The sequence below is a fragment of the Capsicum annuum genome, chromosome 1, assembly GCF_002878395.1.
Source record: "Capsicum annuum cultivar UCD-10X-F1 chromosome 1, UCD10Xv1.1, whole genome shotgun sequence".
Taxonomy (NCBI): domain Eukaryota; kingdom Viridiplantae; phylum Streptophyta; class Magnoliopsida; order Solanales; family Solanaceae; genus Capsicum; species Capsicum annuum.
Genome location: NC_061111.1, coordinates 238,774,275 through 238,789,894, shown reverse-complemented (window position 1 = coordinate 238,789,894; position 15,620 = coordinate 238,774,275). Strand labels below are relative to the sequence as shown.

General features: G+C 36.4%; 1 protein-coding gene across 1 annotated transcript; it reads left to right on the top strand.

The window, feature by feature from the left end:
- Nucleotides 1–10,983: 10,983 nt before the first annotated feature.
- On the top strand, nt 10,984–15,359 carry LOC107852702 (serine carboxypeptidase-like 17). The gene is made up of 8 exons (XM_047400685.1): nt 10,984–12,212; nt 12,532–12,677; nt 13,170–13,246; nt 13,340–13,462; nt 13,778–13,834; nt 13,929–14,006; nt 14,156–14,271; nt 14,385–15,359. The coding sequence occupies exons 1-8, from the start codon at nt 12,085–12,087 to the stop codon at nt 14,512–14,514; spliced, it is 855 nt and encodes a 284-aa protein (XP_047256641.1). The 5' UTR covers nt 10,984–12,084; the 3' UTR covers nt 14,515–15,359.
- Nucleotides 15,360–15,620: the final 261 nt, after the last annotated feature.

Sequence of the window (15,620 nt, the reverse complement as noted above, 5' to 3'; positions counted from 1 at the left end):
AGAAAGGTTCTGTTAATATTTTTAGTTTGACTTTAACGTTGAATGCTATGCAAGGAGTTACAAGAAATAAAGAAGCTCCTGGATCTAATAAGGCATAAATAAGTAAATGGAATATCTATAACGTACCAGTGGCTGCATCAGGAGAACTTTCCTGATCTTGTCTAGACTGAAGTGCATAAAGCCTATTTGTACATTGCCCACTGGTGGCACTGGAAGTTGCACCTTGATGGTTCGGGCCACCAGACTGAGCTAAAAGATGATTGGACTGACCCTGTTGGCGCAAATATTTTCCCCTCTAAGCCATTACTCTACACTCTCACATCCTGTGGCCTGGATCACCACATACAAAACATACATCACTGTCAACCCTACACATACCCTGATTATTTTTACCATATTTATGGCAAAGTGGGTGGGTACGACCTCCTTTTATGATACCCTGAGATTTAGAATATGACGTGCTATTTCGATTGATATTTCTAAATATTGGCACTGGAGCACTAGCTACAGAAGGATTTTGGGCTGAGAATTTCTGACATAACTGGAAATAGTTACCACCCAATGACCTTTGCCTAAAACCACTTGTTCTGACTCTCTTATTCTTTCTATCTTTCTTCCCACGCTTTTCACCCTTGCTTTGCTGAGTACGAACCAAAAGCCTAGATAGGACAATAGCCTGTAGGTTGTTCTGAGCAACTACTGAATAAGCTAAGGTAGTAAAAGCAGTTCTGAATTTGGCATGGGAGACATACTCATCCAGGGGATCTTCCTGAACGGGCTGAGGTGCTGACTGATTTTTAGTTCTTTTTTCTAAGTCTTTTTGGAAGGCATGTTCTATAACCGAAAAAAAGAAAAGGATTAGACTGAGAATTTAGCTTAAGTTCATACTCACTCGCACGACATAAATACTGAAAGAAGGGAAACTTTTCCTAAAACATCTCATAGCCTCTTGTCCATAAGTGTGGCGTGCTACACACCAATGCACAAGACTCTACTTGATGTAGATTTCAGACTTCCTAGGACTCTGTTGAACCTTAGAGTTTGATACCAAGTTTGTAATGCCTCGAGTCTGTACCCCGAATGCTACACGATACTTACGACACCGAAGGACCATAAGCTAACCCATGATTGATATCTACTGTAAGCGCTGAATAGTAATACTGAAAGAAATATAGAATTAGGCTTAATTTCCATAAGGTTCAAAATCTAAATACTGATAAATAATAACATCTCATAAAAATATTTGAAAAACCAAACACAGTCTAAACTAGTCTAGTCTGAAAGCCTCTAACTGAACTGTCTGAATATGGAGTAAATGGGATAAGCCCTCAACTAAATCCAACTTCTGAACTATTGATAAACTAAAATAAATTATATCCCCAATAGACGAGGACTCACTACTAATTTTGACACTGCTAACTGGAAATGTCAAAATACGGTCAGGATCCTCCGTGTCTGAATCTATGATATGAGACATCATAGCACAAAGAAAGAGTATGCAATTAGTATGTGGAATGTACTAGTATGCTAGATGAGGTAAGGCAGAATGCAAGGGTTTATATGTATGAATGATAACTGACTGAATGATATAGAGTAACTGAATATAAAAGTACGTGGATAATTGATACTACAAAAATCACTGAGTATGCAATACTATAAATATACGTATAGACTATAACTGAGCTTTTCTGAAGCTGAGCACTGAGTTTTGATAACTGAGTAACTGATATCTGATATTACTTATAACTAATTTACTGATACTGATTGACTGTGTCTGACAGTCCTGATTCTGTAAAATAAACAGAGTTATAAACTGAAGACTGAAATTGAAACTATGGGAGGTAATCATCTAACCGATATGCCCCAAATAGGATAAGATAACTGAGTTGGGGTCCAATCTATAAACCCAATTGGAAGGTTGTTAGCAGCGTGCCACGGTACTAACAACTACTGTGGAGTCAGTCCTAACTAACAGGTGACCCTTGAGATTAATCCTAAACTAGCAGGTGATCCCTGAGTATGTCAGTCCTATATAATGGGTGATATCTCATAACCTACGCTGGCTACGTACTTTGGGAACTTAGGGATTACTTCTAGGGACCCAGTCCTAACTAACGGGTAAGCCCCCAACTAAATAGACACTAAATTGATTACAGTGAACTGGACTGGATTGATATTGAGTCTACTGAGTTCTGTAACTGACTGAGTTCTATTAATCATGACATGACTGATACTATTCTGTAACTGACACTGGCTCTAGGTAAACAGCTAGATTGTTGGGTATTTAATAACCCCAGGACTCGATAGCATAAAAAAAGATATAACATGATCATAAAGGCATAACAATACTTGCTTGCTAACAATGCACTCATTTAGACATTTTGTCAAACACTTGATATACATGAAATTATGCATGAACGGTATCACATAATAACATGTCATTCTTTCACTATTCAAATCACATAAGTATTTCATCAAACACTTGTAAGGCATAGGCTTGTACATGATTGGGACCACATAATAACATGTCATGATTCCACTATTTACTTTACATAGGCAATTTAGCAAACACTTGGAGAGCATGGATTATTTATATGATAATGGACAACACATGATACATTAATCAATTTGTAAATTCAAGGGTTTATCAAGAAAATCACATATTCGTCACACATGCTATTTAATTTTCATGAAACTTACAATTAAACCATGGATTGAAACTCGACTAATATCATGAACATAAATTCAATCTAATTCAAATATGGAAATCATGAATCAAAGATCTTGTATGCTTAAAAAGGGTTCTTGGACTTCATGGGTGAAAGGAGCCCATGAATGAACACCTAACATACCTTAGAAGATTCTTTCTTGAAGGTTCTTGGAGGAAATTATTGAGCTTGACCTTGAATTATTGAAGTAGGGTTTTTGCCTCTTTGAGAGAGAATGCTTTGATTTGGGGGAAATTGAATGAATAATAATGGAACTAGGTTTATTAGGGCTGAATGTCGTGTTAAAGGCTGACTGGGGTAAGGGAAAAGTACTTAAAAGCCCTTGGAATTAAAACTCAGAATTAGCTAAAAATCTCGATTTGGTAGGCTGGCGTGATGCGGTGCTATCGCGCCGTTTACTGGAAACTGACAATTGAGAACTGAACCATTAGCGCGACGGTGGAATCGCGTTACCCCTTTGTATGCAATTTTATGCTTGGTGCGATGTGCCACGATCGCGATGGAACACTGGAAAATGACAATTAGGATCTAGGCTGGTAGCGCGATGCAGTGGTATCATAGAGCTCCACTAGAAATTGCCAAATGCCATTTGACCTGGCTCCGCGATATGCTGGAGTTCTAGTTGGCACACTATTTTACTAAAATGGCTCTAACTCTTTGTCCGAGAATTGAATTTGGGCAAATTTTATATCGTTGGAAAGCTGACTGAATTTCCTATATATTTTTAAGCTCTAAACTAAAAAATACAAGGTATTTTAAAAAAACTATATAGCATAACTCATGGACTGAGATTTAATTTAAGCTAGGGAAATACGGGGTATTATAGGGAGCTAGGTTGATCACCTTCACTGCCGTTATGAAAAGTTATGAGAGTCTATTAAGTTGAGTTATAGAGTGGTATCTGAACTTCATTTTGTATCTTGTTGAGCATTACCTTATAAGAGATACTGTATGCATATAATTTATGTATTTTGGTTGTGCATTGTATTTTTTTAACACTTGTTCCAGGGATATTAAAGTAGCGAGTTGAGGATCTTACTGGGTTATATTTATATATAGCTCACTCCTTACTTGCATATATGCAGATATGGTTGCGAAGAGGGAGACTTATGGCTGATGGTCTTTACTTATGGTATTTGTTGCTGAGGTGAACCTTTGCATTATTCGTGCAGGCTGTCATCCAGCTTTAGTCATTTTTAGATTATATTTCTTTCTATTGGGTTTGTATGCCCGAAAGCTAAACTCATGTAACTTATTTAGATGCTTTATGGTCTAGTTTGGGGTTTGGGTTAGAGATTTGTTATCTAAGCTACCATTGTTTTTGTAAATTGTTATGCGCTATCTTATTGGATAATTACCTTATGATAATGGTTATTTCATCTATTTTGAGTTGCTTATGTCTTTATCTTAGCTTCTATAGACATTGTGAATGTATGGGAATTTAGTTATCCCAAAAAGTGGTGTTAGCAGGAGCCAGTCACACCTAGGGGTGAATTTGGGATGTGACAAAGTTGGTATCAAAGCGTAGGCTATAGGTCCCAGGTCATGGAGCAGGTTTTAGTAGATTCTTGTTCAGGGGTATGTAGGAGCCCTTACTTATGAATTTGAGCCTACAGAATATTTAAGAAGTTTCCATTTTTTTTATTCAGTATTTATGCATTGAGTTGAATTCAGTCTAACCTTTAAATATTAGTTTTCAGATGGTTAAGAGACATAGTTCTTCCTCCGTTGGTCGATCTAATACAACTACTGGATGTGGTGTTGGATAGGATCCTACCCTGATGGTGGTTGAGTTGGGTCTCATCCAACCAGGCCTCGAACTAGGGTACAAACTAAACCTTAGCATGGAGTTAGGAGTAGGGGCCAACCCAAAGTTGTGGCTCCTGAGCGAGTCCCAGACCAGGTTGATCATGATACTCCAACTGCAGCACCTGTTGTTGTACCTACTGTTACGTTGCCTGTAGAAGTGATAGTAAGAATGTTGAATATACTGGAGGCATTGGTGCCTAATCAAGGTCGAACTTAAGCTCCTCAGTATACTTCATTAATCCAAGCATAAGTTTAGTTAAATGTTGCAACTTTTTAGGCACCTCAACCTGTTGATCATTCGATTGCAGCTATGGGGCAACCCAAAGTCTTCACAATTTCATGGATCTTAAGCCACCGGAGTTTTATGCTATACCATATTTTGTTGAGCTTCAAAATTATTAGATCACTGTGAGAAAATACTGACTACTTTGGGACTGAAGGAGACTCGTGGTGTAGAATTTACCACTTTCTATTCTCAGCATCTCTCGAGGCATGGTGGACTTCCGTTTTGAGGGGTAGACAAGAAGGGCTACCATCGATCACTTGGTCAGAGTTTTCAGCTATGTTCTTGGACAGATTTATTCCCTTAAGCAAACAAGATGACATGAGATGCCAGTTTAATGAGTTATGATAGGGATCCATGATTGTCACTGAGTACGAAGCTAAGTTTACTGAGTTGTCTAGGTATGTTCCATCTTTAGTTGCAGATCAGTGAGAAAGTAAGACAATTTATGGATAGACTTGAGGCTCGTTATAGTGGTCTAGTGATACACAATGTGCGTAATGGGTCCTATTCTGAGGTGTTTGACATTGCTTTCCATTCTGAGTCCTATTATGAGATGGAAAGAATTAATCGAGAAAATAATAAAGCACGTAACTCAAGTGGGTTAAGTGGTGCTTCGTAGGGGTGTGCATTGGTCGGTTCGATTTGATTTTACATATTATCGATTCGGTTTATCAATTTTTGGTTTATAAAAATGCTAAACCAATAACCAAACCAATAAGATATTTTTTATCGATTTTTGGTTTATCGGTTTTTAGTCCTTAACAGTTTGGTTTTTTATTTAACCGATAAGAAAATACTCATAAAATAGAAATAGTAGTAACTAACATGAAAAAAAATTGAATCTTAGTTTCAACTAATAATCCTACATGATGTGTTTTAATTTACAAGAATCTTCAAGTTTGAACCAAATATTGTTAGTAGAAATTAAGAGTTTGTATCATTGAAATAATAGTTTTGTTAATTTGTAGAAATTAAAGAGAAATTAAGAGAAATATATAATAAGTCATATATATATATATATATATATATTTATATTCTTATTGGGTTATCGGTTTACCCAATAACCCAATAAGAAAGAATCAAACCAAACCAATAACCCAATAATTTTTTTTATAAAACCATTAAAAATCATTAAATCAATAACCCAATAACAATAAATCAATAACATTTTTATCGATTCGGTTTATCGGTCGGTTCAGTTTTTACACACTCCTAATGCTTCATTTGGGAGTAAGAGTGGATTTGATCGTGTACAGTCTAGCCAGCTCAGTTAGAGTCAGTGGGACAATCTTTAAGGAATAGTTATCCAGCTAGACAGGGTCAGCAGCAGCAGACACAAAGGAAGGGTAATGGTTTCTTTTAGTCCGAGCAGCGTTTAAAATATTCTAACTGTGGCAGAAATCATACTGGACGTTGTTTTGGAGTTGGCAGTCCTTATTATATTGTGGTAAGAGAGGGCACATTGCTAAGTTTTGTCCTAAGGTAGATTTTGGGTCTAGTCAAGCTACTATTTAGGTGTAGAAAGATATTACAGGTACTTATACTCACACTCAGCCAGCTAGGATCACTCCACAAGGTACTTGTGGATAGGGTTGACAGGGTGCTCAGGGTTCTCAGACAGCGGGTGGACCATCGAGATTCTTTGCTATGGCTAGGCAGGACATTTAGGCATCTAATATCATAGTCACAGGTATTATCACTGTAAATTCTCATAAAGCATATTCTTTTATTAATCCTGGTTCTACATACTCGTATGTGTCTCCATCTTTTGCTTATTTATTAAAAAAATGATTAAGACTCTTTTTGTGCCATATATTGTTATGAACCCAGTGGGGGGGGGGACCTTATCAGTAGATAGAGTGTATAGAGATTGTGTGGTATCTATTTAGGGTAAGGACACCATAGTTGATCTCTTTATGTTGCCAATGACTGACATTGCTATGATTATGCGTATGGATTGGTTGGCATCATGTTACACTTTGATTGATTGTTATGATAAGCTTATATGTTTTGATATTCCCAAAGAAACACCTTTTGTGTGGAAAGGTATGACTTCAGAGACTCAAGGAAAGATAATATCTTATGTTAAAGTATGTCGAATGATTAATCATGGGTGCTTGGGTTTCATTGCTACTATTTATGACACTCGAGTAGAAGATATTATCGTTGACAATGTTCCCATTATTCGAGAATTTTTTGATGTATTTCCAGATGATTTGCTTGAGCTACCCTTGATGAGAAAGATTGAGTTTATCATTGACTTAGTACCAAAGACTCAACCTATCTCTATTCCACCTTATCATATGGCTTTTGATGAGTTGAGAGAATTGAAGGTCCAACTTTAGAAGTTACTTGATAAGGGATTCATCAGACCTAGTATGTCACCTTGGGGTTCACCTATGCTATTTGTGAAAAAGAAAGATGGCACGATGAGAATGTGCATTGATCACGGCAGTTGAATATGGCAACAGTCAAGAATAAATATCCTTTGCCTCGTATTGATGATATATTCGATCATTTCCAGGGTGCTACTCACTTTTCTAAAATTGACTTTGACTTGAGATCGGGTTACCATCAGCTGAGAATTAAGGCTGAAGATATCGCTAAGACAGCTTTTCGGGACTGGGTATGGGCATTTTGAATTTTTAGTGATGTCTTTTGGACTGACTAATGCACCTGTAGCATTTATGGACCTCATGAACAGGGTATTCAAGCCATATTTAGACCATTTTTTGATTGTGTTCATTGATGACATTTTGGTACTCGCAAAGTAAGGTAGAGCATGGACAATATTTGAGAGTTGTGCTACAGACACTTAGAGAACACAAGCTTTATGACAAGTTCTCAAAGTGTGAGTTTTGGTTGAGCACAGTTTCATTTTTAAGACATGCCGTGCCAAGAGATGGGATTCATGTTGATCCAAAGAAGATTGAAGCAGTTCGAGATTGGCCTCAACCTAGTACTGTTACAGAGATACGTAGCTTCCTGGGTCAAGCTAATTATTATATAAGGTTTGTAAAGGGATTCTCAAAGGTAGTTGCTCCATTGATGTGCTTAACTCAAAAGGGTGTGGCTTTTCAATAGTCAGATGAATGTGAAGAAAGTTTTCAGAAATTAAAAACTACATTGATTTCGGCTTCGATTTTGACCTTACCTACTACTGAGGGTGGTTTCACTATTTATTATGATGCATCTCTAATTGGATTGGGATGTGTTTTAATGCAGAATGGTAAAGTGGTGGTGTATTCTTCTCAACAACTAAAGGTCCATGAGAAGAATTATCCTACTCACGACTTGGAATTGTCCATGGTTGTATTTGCACTCAAGATCTGGCATTATTATCTTTATGGTGAGCCATGTAAAATCTATACTAATAACAAGAGTCTACAGTACTTATTCAAGCAAAAAGATCTGAATCTGAGACAACAACGGTGGTTAGAGCTACTTAAATATTATGATCTCACTATCTTATATCATCCTGGGAAGGCTAATGTAGTAGCAGACACTTTGAGTAGGAAGTTTATGGGCGGTTGGGCCCGATTTGCTGCTGAAAGGCAACCTATGGTTATGGATATTCAATCCTTAATAAATCATTGAGTTTGAATTGATCACACGGTACCTGGCAAGTTAATTGCAGTTATGATGGTTCAGTCGTCCTTAGTTGGGCAAGTTAAGATTTTCCAATATGATGATCCCTACCTTGTTGGGATTCAAGATTGAGTGTAGAATAGTGGTGTTAAGTCTTTCACTATTAACGGTGAAGGTGTGTTACGTCGTCATGAAAGATTGTGCGTTCTATTGTGGGTGATATGAGGCAACTAATTCTTGATGAGACTCATAGCTCGAGATACTCTATCCATCCTGGTGCTACAAAAATATATCAGGACTTGCAAGGATTGTACTGATGTAAAGGTATGAAGGTTGATATTTTGAAATATGTGACTAGTTGTTTAAATTGCTAGCAGGTCAAATATGAACATAAAAAACCTAGTGGGATGATGCAAAAATTAATTATTTTGGAGTGGAAGTGGGAAAAGATTACTGTGGCTTTCGTTGTTGGGTTGGCAAATACTTTCAGGACTCAGTTTGGGTGATATTGGATAAACTTACAAAATCTGCCCATTTCATACTAGTTTGGGTTACTTATAGTGTGAAGCAGTTAGCAGAAATTTACCTTCGGGAGATAGTTCGGCTTCATGGTGTGCCTATCTCAATCATTTCTGATTGAGGTACACAGTTCACTGTTGAGTTCTGGAGATCCTTTCAGAAATCATTAGGTTCGCAAGTTTAGTTGAGTATAGTTTTTCATCCGCAGACCGATGGACAGTCTGAATGAGTTATTCAGATCTTGGAGGACATGCTTAGAGCTTGCGCTATTGACTTTGGTAGCCATTGGGATGACCAGTTGGCTTAAGCAGAGTTTGCTTATAATAATAGCTACCAGACAAGCATCCAAATGGCACCATATGAGGCTCTATATGATCGCAAGTGTCGTTTACCAGTTGGCTAGTTTGATCCCGGTGAAGTGCCGTTATTGGGTCCAGATTTAGTTCAGCAAGCATTGAAGAAGGTTGCAGTGATACGAGACCGACTTAAGACGTCACAAAGCAGGCAGAAGTCCTATGGACATAAGAGGGTTCATGATTTGGAGTTCGAAAAGGGGAAAAAAGTTCTTTTAAAAGTCTCTCCTATGAAAGGAGTTATGAGATTTGGCTGAAAAGATAAGATAAGTCCTAGATACATTGGTCCTTATGAGATTTTAGACCGAATTGGATTGGTGGCGTATAGGCTTGTTTTACCTCAGAGGTTGTCTGCAGTTCATCCTGTGTTTCACATGTCGATGATTAGACGATATATTCGTGACAATAGTCATAAGATCTAGCCAGAGGATGCAGAGCTCGATGAGAATCTGACTTTTGAGGAAATCCCGATAGCTGTTTTTGATAGGCAAGTGCGACAGTTAAGATCAAAAAAGATAACTTCAGTCAAGATATTATGTCATAATCATCCAACTGAGGAGGCTACTTGAGAGTTCGAGGAGGAGATGCAAGTTATATATCCTCATTTATTTGACACTTCAGGTATGATTCGATACTCGTTCGAGGACGAACGTTAATATAAGTGGGGGAGAATGTAATAACCCAGACCTTTTAATGAGGGGTAAAGGGATAATTTGTCCATATTATTAATATTAATTAAGAGAATTTAAAAGGAGTAGGACCCACCCACTCCCTTGTTTCAGTTTCATGTTTAAAAGAAAAAAACAAATGAGGAGCAGTATATTAGGGCTATAGACCCCCCTAACTGTTGGGAAAAAAAGAAAGAAGAAAATGAAAAAGATGAACATGTTGGGTTATTTTGGGTGGCTTACAGAATATTGTTGCTGCTGTTTGGAGTGATTTTAGCCTTCAGGTAATGATCTCATAAATTCTTTATGGTGGTATATCCATGTATTATGTCGAATCTGTATAATAAGAGGTGATAATTTCTTTCTACTAATCAGTTGATCATTCAAAATTGGAGATGCCATGGATAATTATCTACTACTGAAGTGAGGGAATTACTTTTTTTAATGTTGATTAGGTACTGAGAAAAAAAAGGGGAAATAAAAAACGAAGCATGAAACAATATATAACGTGTGCTTAGTTACTGTGCCAACTTGCTATTGACTTACAGTGATTAATTAATCACTATATTGATTAAGAGTGATTTTATTGGTCAATATTTTGGAATTTCTTAGCATGTTTGAGCCTCAGAAAGCTATAGCATTAATTAGTTGTTCACCTGCTGGACTTGTCACTTTTGTTCCCTATTCTTTTTGTTTTGTTTAATGCCGAAAACGTGGTTCTCTTTTTGGCTTTATGAAGGGTCGTCATCAAGTGGCTGGGACTGAATAACGTGGAGCTATGGCCTGTTTTGGCAGCCTCCTTTGTTAGATTATTTTTAAATTCATGGGTTAAGATATGAGATTTTATGATTTAGCTCTAAACTTAAAAGTTACGGATATGGAGACTTGGCCCCGAATAACATAATTGATATTGTTATTTAATATTTTATTTAGATTGATCCTATTGGTCGTTGTTGGTTGATGTTCTACACATTGCAAAGTTGGGGAAGGTGTTATTAGCGAGGTAAGTGAGACTTTAAGCTTTGATGCTTGCTTTTCAAATCTGCTTTACAAAAATTATATTTTTCTGCCTAGTGCATGTGTTGGAACAAGCGTGAGCTTGGTAGAATTTGTGGCCTTTGACTAGCTGTGGATATTTTTTTTGTGAAGTGTATTGAGAATTACTTAGAGGTGAAATGTGAGGTGATGTTGGGGCGGTGAATATATTTTCTTTGCTGCCGTTATAGTCTCTAGGAGCATACATAGCTGCCGTAATATGTTAGGAACACTATTTATGCGGCCGTAATATGTTAGGGGCTTGTACATGCTGCTGTAGTAGACTTTTTGGGGCATTGTATATACTGTCGTGGACTTGTCAGGGTACTAGATTGATCATCTTCATTGCCGTTTATGACAAGTCGTGAGAGTTGATTGAGTTGAGTTACAGAGTGGTTTTTGAACTTCAGTTTGCATCTTGTTGAACATTACCTTATAAGAGACACTGTATGCATATAATTTATGTATTTTGGTTGTTCCTTGTATTTTTCTAACACTTGTTCCAGGGGTATTAAAGTAGCAGGTCGAGGATCTTACTGGGTTACTTTCCCAGAAGTTTAACACATGTAACTTGTTTAGATGCTCCATGGTCTAGTGTGGGGTTTGGGTTAGAGATTTGTTATCTAAGCTACCGTTGTTTTTGTAAATCGTTATGCGCTATCTTGTTGGATAATTACCTTGCGATAATGGTTATTTCATGCATTTGGAGTTGCTTATGTCTTTATCACAGTGTCTATAGACATTGTGAATGTATGAGAAATTGGTTCTCCCAAAAAGTGGTATTAGCGGGAGTCAGTCACGCCTAGGGGTGAATTTGGGACGTGACAAGAATAAACACGCATGGGCCCCACATGAAAATTGGAAAATAGCAGGAATTAGACCCACGTTTAGAATGACATTCATAATGGTATTTACAAAGGAGATAACATTTCCAAATTAATCAAGCTACTTCACTATGATGTAAACGTCGTGAAAGCCCTTTTATGGATAAGATAGCACGACAACCAACAGCTGTGTGCTTTAAGCCACTTCCATAGATTAGTAAAGTAAAGTAATTGACAAACTTAGCTTTAAGAGAACTTTGTTGTATAAGAACTATGGCAAAAACAAAGCTCTGTTACTATTTGTTTTTACTTCTTGTTGTAGCAGGGCATGCAACAGCTGGTTCAACTGTGAAGTTTCTTCGAGGATTTCTAGGGCCCCTTCCTTTTGAACTTGAAACAGGGTCAGAAATTAAATTGGAAATAAGTTTATTTTAGTCTCCTTAATATGTTTGTTGATTTTTCTTTTTTCTTTTTTTGGTACACCGAAAAATACTAAAAAAAAAATTGTGATCTTTCATAAGTGTCATGGCCATGCTACGAAGAGTCATAGCTATGCTCTTCGTTTGCCAGGAAGTCTGGTACATTAGTGTGTTCCCCTCCAGATATGTTAGTTGCTTCTTGCGGGAATTTTATGAACATATTATTATGGTTTAATATTTGAAGTGAATTAATTAAAACTTGTAAAAAATGAATTTTTTTGTTGGTGGTTCCAACTTCCAGGTATGTTGGAGTTGGTGATTCAGAAGATGTGCAATTATCCTATTATTTTATAAAGTCGGAGTCAAATCCAGAATCAGACCCTCTAATGCTTTGGGTCACTGGAGGCCCTGGTTGCTCTGCTTTATCTGGCCTTATCTATGAGATTGGGGTTTAAGTTCTATGAACTGACATAGAAATAATCTTTTATAGGATAGATCTATAAGATAAACGTTATTGGTAACCAAGTAAAAATGGTAATACTGCTATGCATGACTTGTTAAATTTTGGGTGGGATCATTGGCAATTTAGACCAGAACACCACATATAAAAGTATTACTACCTCCGTTTCGTTTCAATTTGTTTGTCTAGTAAAACTTGTTTAAAAAAGTAAAAATACTTTTGAATCTTGTGGTCTTAAACTTGATATGTCGAATGGACCAAAATGTCTTTTAATATTTTGGTCTCAAACATGTCTAAGTGAAAAGTAAGAATTAAAATGTTTTCAGAAAAAGGGAAAGAAACATTCTTTTTCAATGGACGAAAAGGTAAGTAAGACAAACAAATTGAAATGGAGGGAGTAGTTGATTTGAATCATAAAAGTTTCTGGCTTTTACAAGTTATTAAAATACTTGCTGAAGTTTTAAACTATGAATATGAAGGACCAATAACTTTTGAGCCAATGGAATACAATGGGAGTTTACCTACAATGATTCTGAATCCTTATTCATGGACAAAGGTGAGGGTATTTGATTGTCAAATTGCGCTTTTGTAATGTACATAAAGTTTGTGTAAAATTCAAAAATCTTAAAACGTGTTATGGAATGTTTAGACGGCGAGCATTATTTTCTTAGACTTACCAGTGGGCACTGGATTTTCCTACGCGACAACTCCAACAGCTCTACAATCATCTGATTTACAAGCAAGTGATCATGCACATCAGTTCCTTCACAAGGTAATTAGATTCATCATTATTTGTGATTTCTCGTCAGCATAGAAGGTCTAAGGCCTCAGATAGCGTAGTTTTATTCTTCTATTCTCAAATGCTGACTATGTAGTTCTTAGTATATGTTGAAAAACGTTTGTATATATATGCTTGTTGCAACTAATTCAGGTTGTTGAATCTGTGTCAACTGTCAAGCATCACATTTCACTTAGTTTCTCCGTCTTTTCGTGTCTGAACTTCAAAAGGAAAGAATTTTATTAACTACCCTGCTGTTTTATGAGTATTTAGTTGGTTGAGTAATCCTTTTCAGAATTTTTTTTGCAGTGGTTCGTTGATCACCCAGAATTCTTAAGTAATCCCTTATATGTTGGAGGAGACTCGGTACTCGAGGATGGTTATTACTCAAATTATAGGAATTAGTAAAACTATATATCATATATGCAATCCAACAATTACAGTTACTTTGTTGGTTTAGTCCTATGCTGATTGGTACAAACTCTCTTATCATTGGGCTGATGATGGTCAAGTTAGAGACGCCCTCAGCATTCGAAAGGTATGCTAAAGGACATCATTACACATCATTAAATAAATTTTAAGTTTAATTTGTGATAGCATCCAATAAATTCACCAGTAATTTCCTTATTGTCAATGCTTAGAAATTAACTCAGACAAACAGATAATCAGATACTCTTTTGGTCATAGGGGACTATTGGAAAATGGGACAGATGTGCAACTTTGCAATACCAAAAGATGGTCATTAATAGCATACCATATCATGAAAACCTCAGTAGCAAAGGTTACAGGTCTCTTATATACAGGTTAAGTATAAATATTTATTCTGTTTACAGCATTGCAATAACTAAAAACAGAAATAATTGAAGTTTATGTGAGTGTAACTAGCAAGTTCTCTATGTTTTATTGAATTGAGCAGTGGAGATCATGACAAGGTTGTTACCTTCCGATCGACTCAAGCATGGATAAAATCTTTTAACTACTACGTTCTTGATGATTGGCGAACTTGGACCCTTGACAATCAAGTTGCCGGATTAGTACGTTCTTGATGAACGACATTCTGGATCCTTGAAAAAGTGTCTGTACTACATTAGTCATAAACTCTGTCAGTGAATGGATGTTAAACTTTTTTTTTTTTTCCTTCATTTGGACGATTTCTGTTACACTAGAAGTTACTCAAATCAGATGACTTTTGCCACAGTGAAGGCAAGAAAACCTCCTATCAAACTAGTCAGTCAATCGTGCAAATAATTTGTCAAATAGTTGGTGTTAAAATTGCTTTAGTTGTTTATTTTTGTTTACAGGGAGCAGGGCATACAGCACCAGAATGTCTGGACATGCTCACAAGGTGGGTGTGTCTTACAAGCCCTTGTAATTGGAAAATGTATCATAAGATACTTTGTATCAGAAAGAAAAAAAAATTAATTACCACATTTATCAGTATGATATATCTTTGGCCCATTGGTATAGTCTAATTTTAGGGAAAAAGACAAAAATGACACCTAAAACTAAAATAATACTACAAAAATAGTACCCACAATTAAATACCCGGTAAATAGCTACTCCCAGTATAAGTCGTGTATCATTTCATCTTCTTCTTCCCCTTTTCTCCCATTCTCTCTACAGTAAAATTCTTTCAATTTTTTACCACGGCTTCAAAATTCACTTATCAAATGCTCATTTTTGCTGTACGCCCAACAAAATGGTGCAAAAGAAAGTTTTCTTCCGTGATTTTGAAAGTTTGAGTCTTCCTGGGTCTTTCTAGAAAGAATTGCACACAAAGAACTTCACCACGAAATCTTCTTTGAGATGGCTGACATCGGCATGTCGTTTCCCTTTCTTTCTTTCCTTTTCATTCGCAAATTTCTTTTCACTCAAACTCTTAAACCTCCATTCTTTACCTTTTTCGATACTCCAACATACCTTTCTCATTCCACAAATTTTGTATAAAATATCCAAAAATCTGTATTTAATTAGCTTCCTATAGTTTTTTTTTCATTGTAAATTTGCTCAAAATTGATATAAAATAGTGACTTTAGCTTCAGTTTTAGTTTCAATAATAATAAAATACGGAGGTGTATGAATGTGCTATATATATATTGTATCAATTTGATATAGCTACTGTATATGCTTGCACAGATTTTCTAAAAAGTGT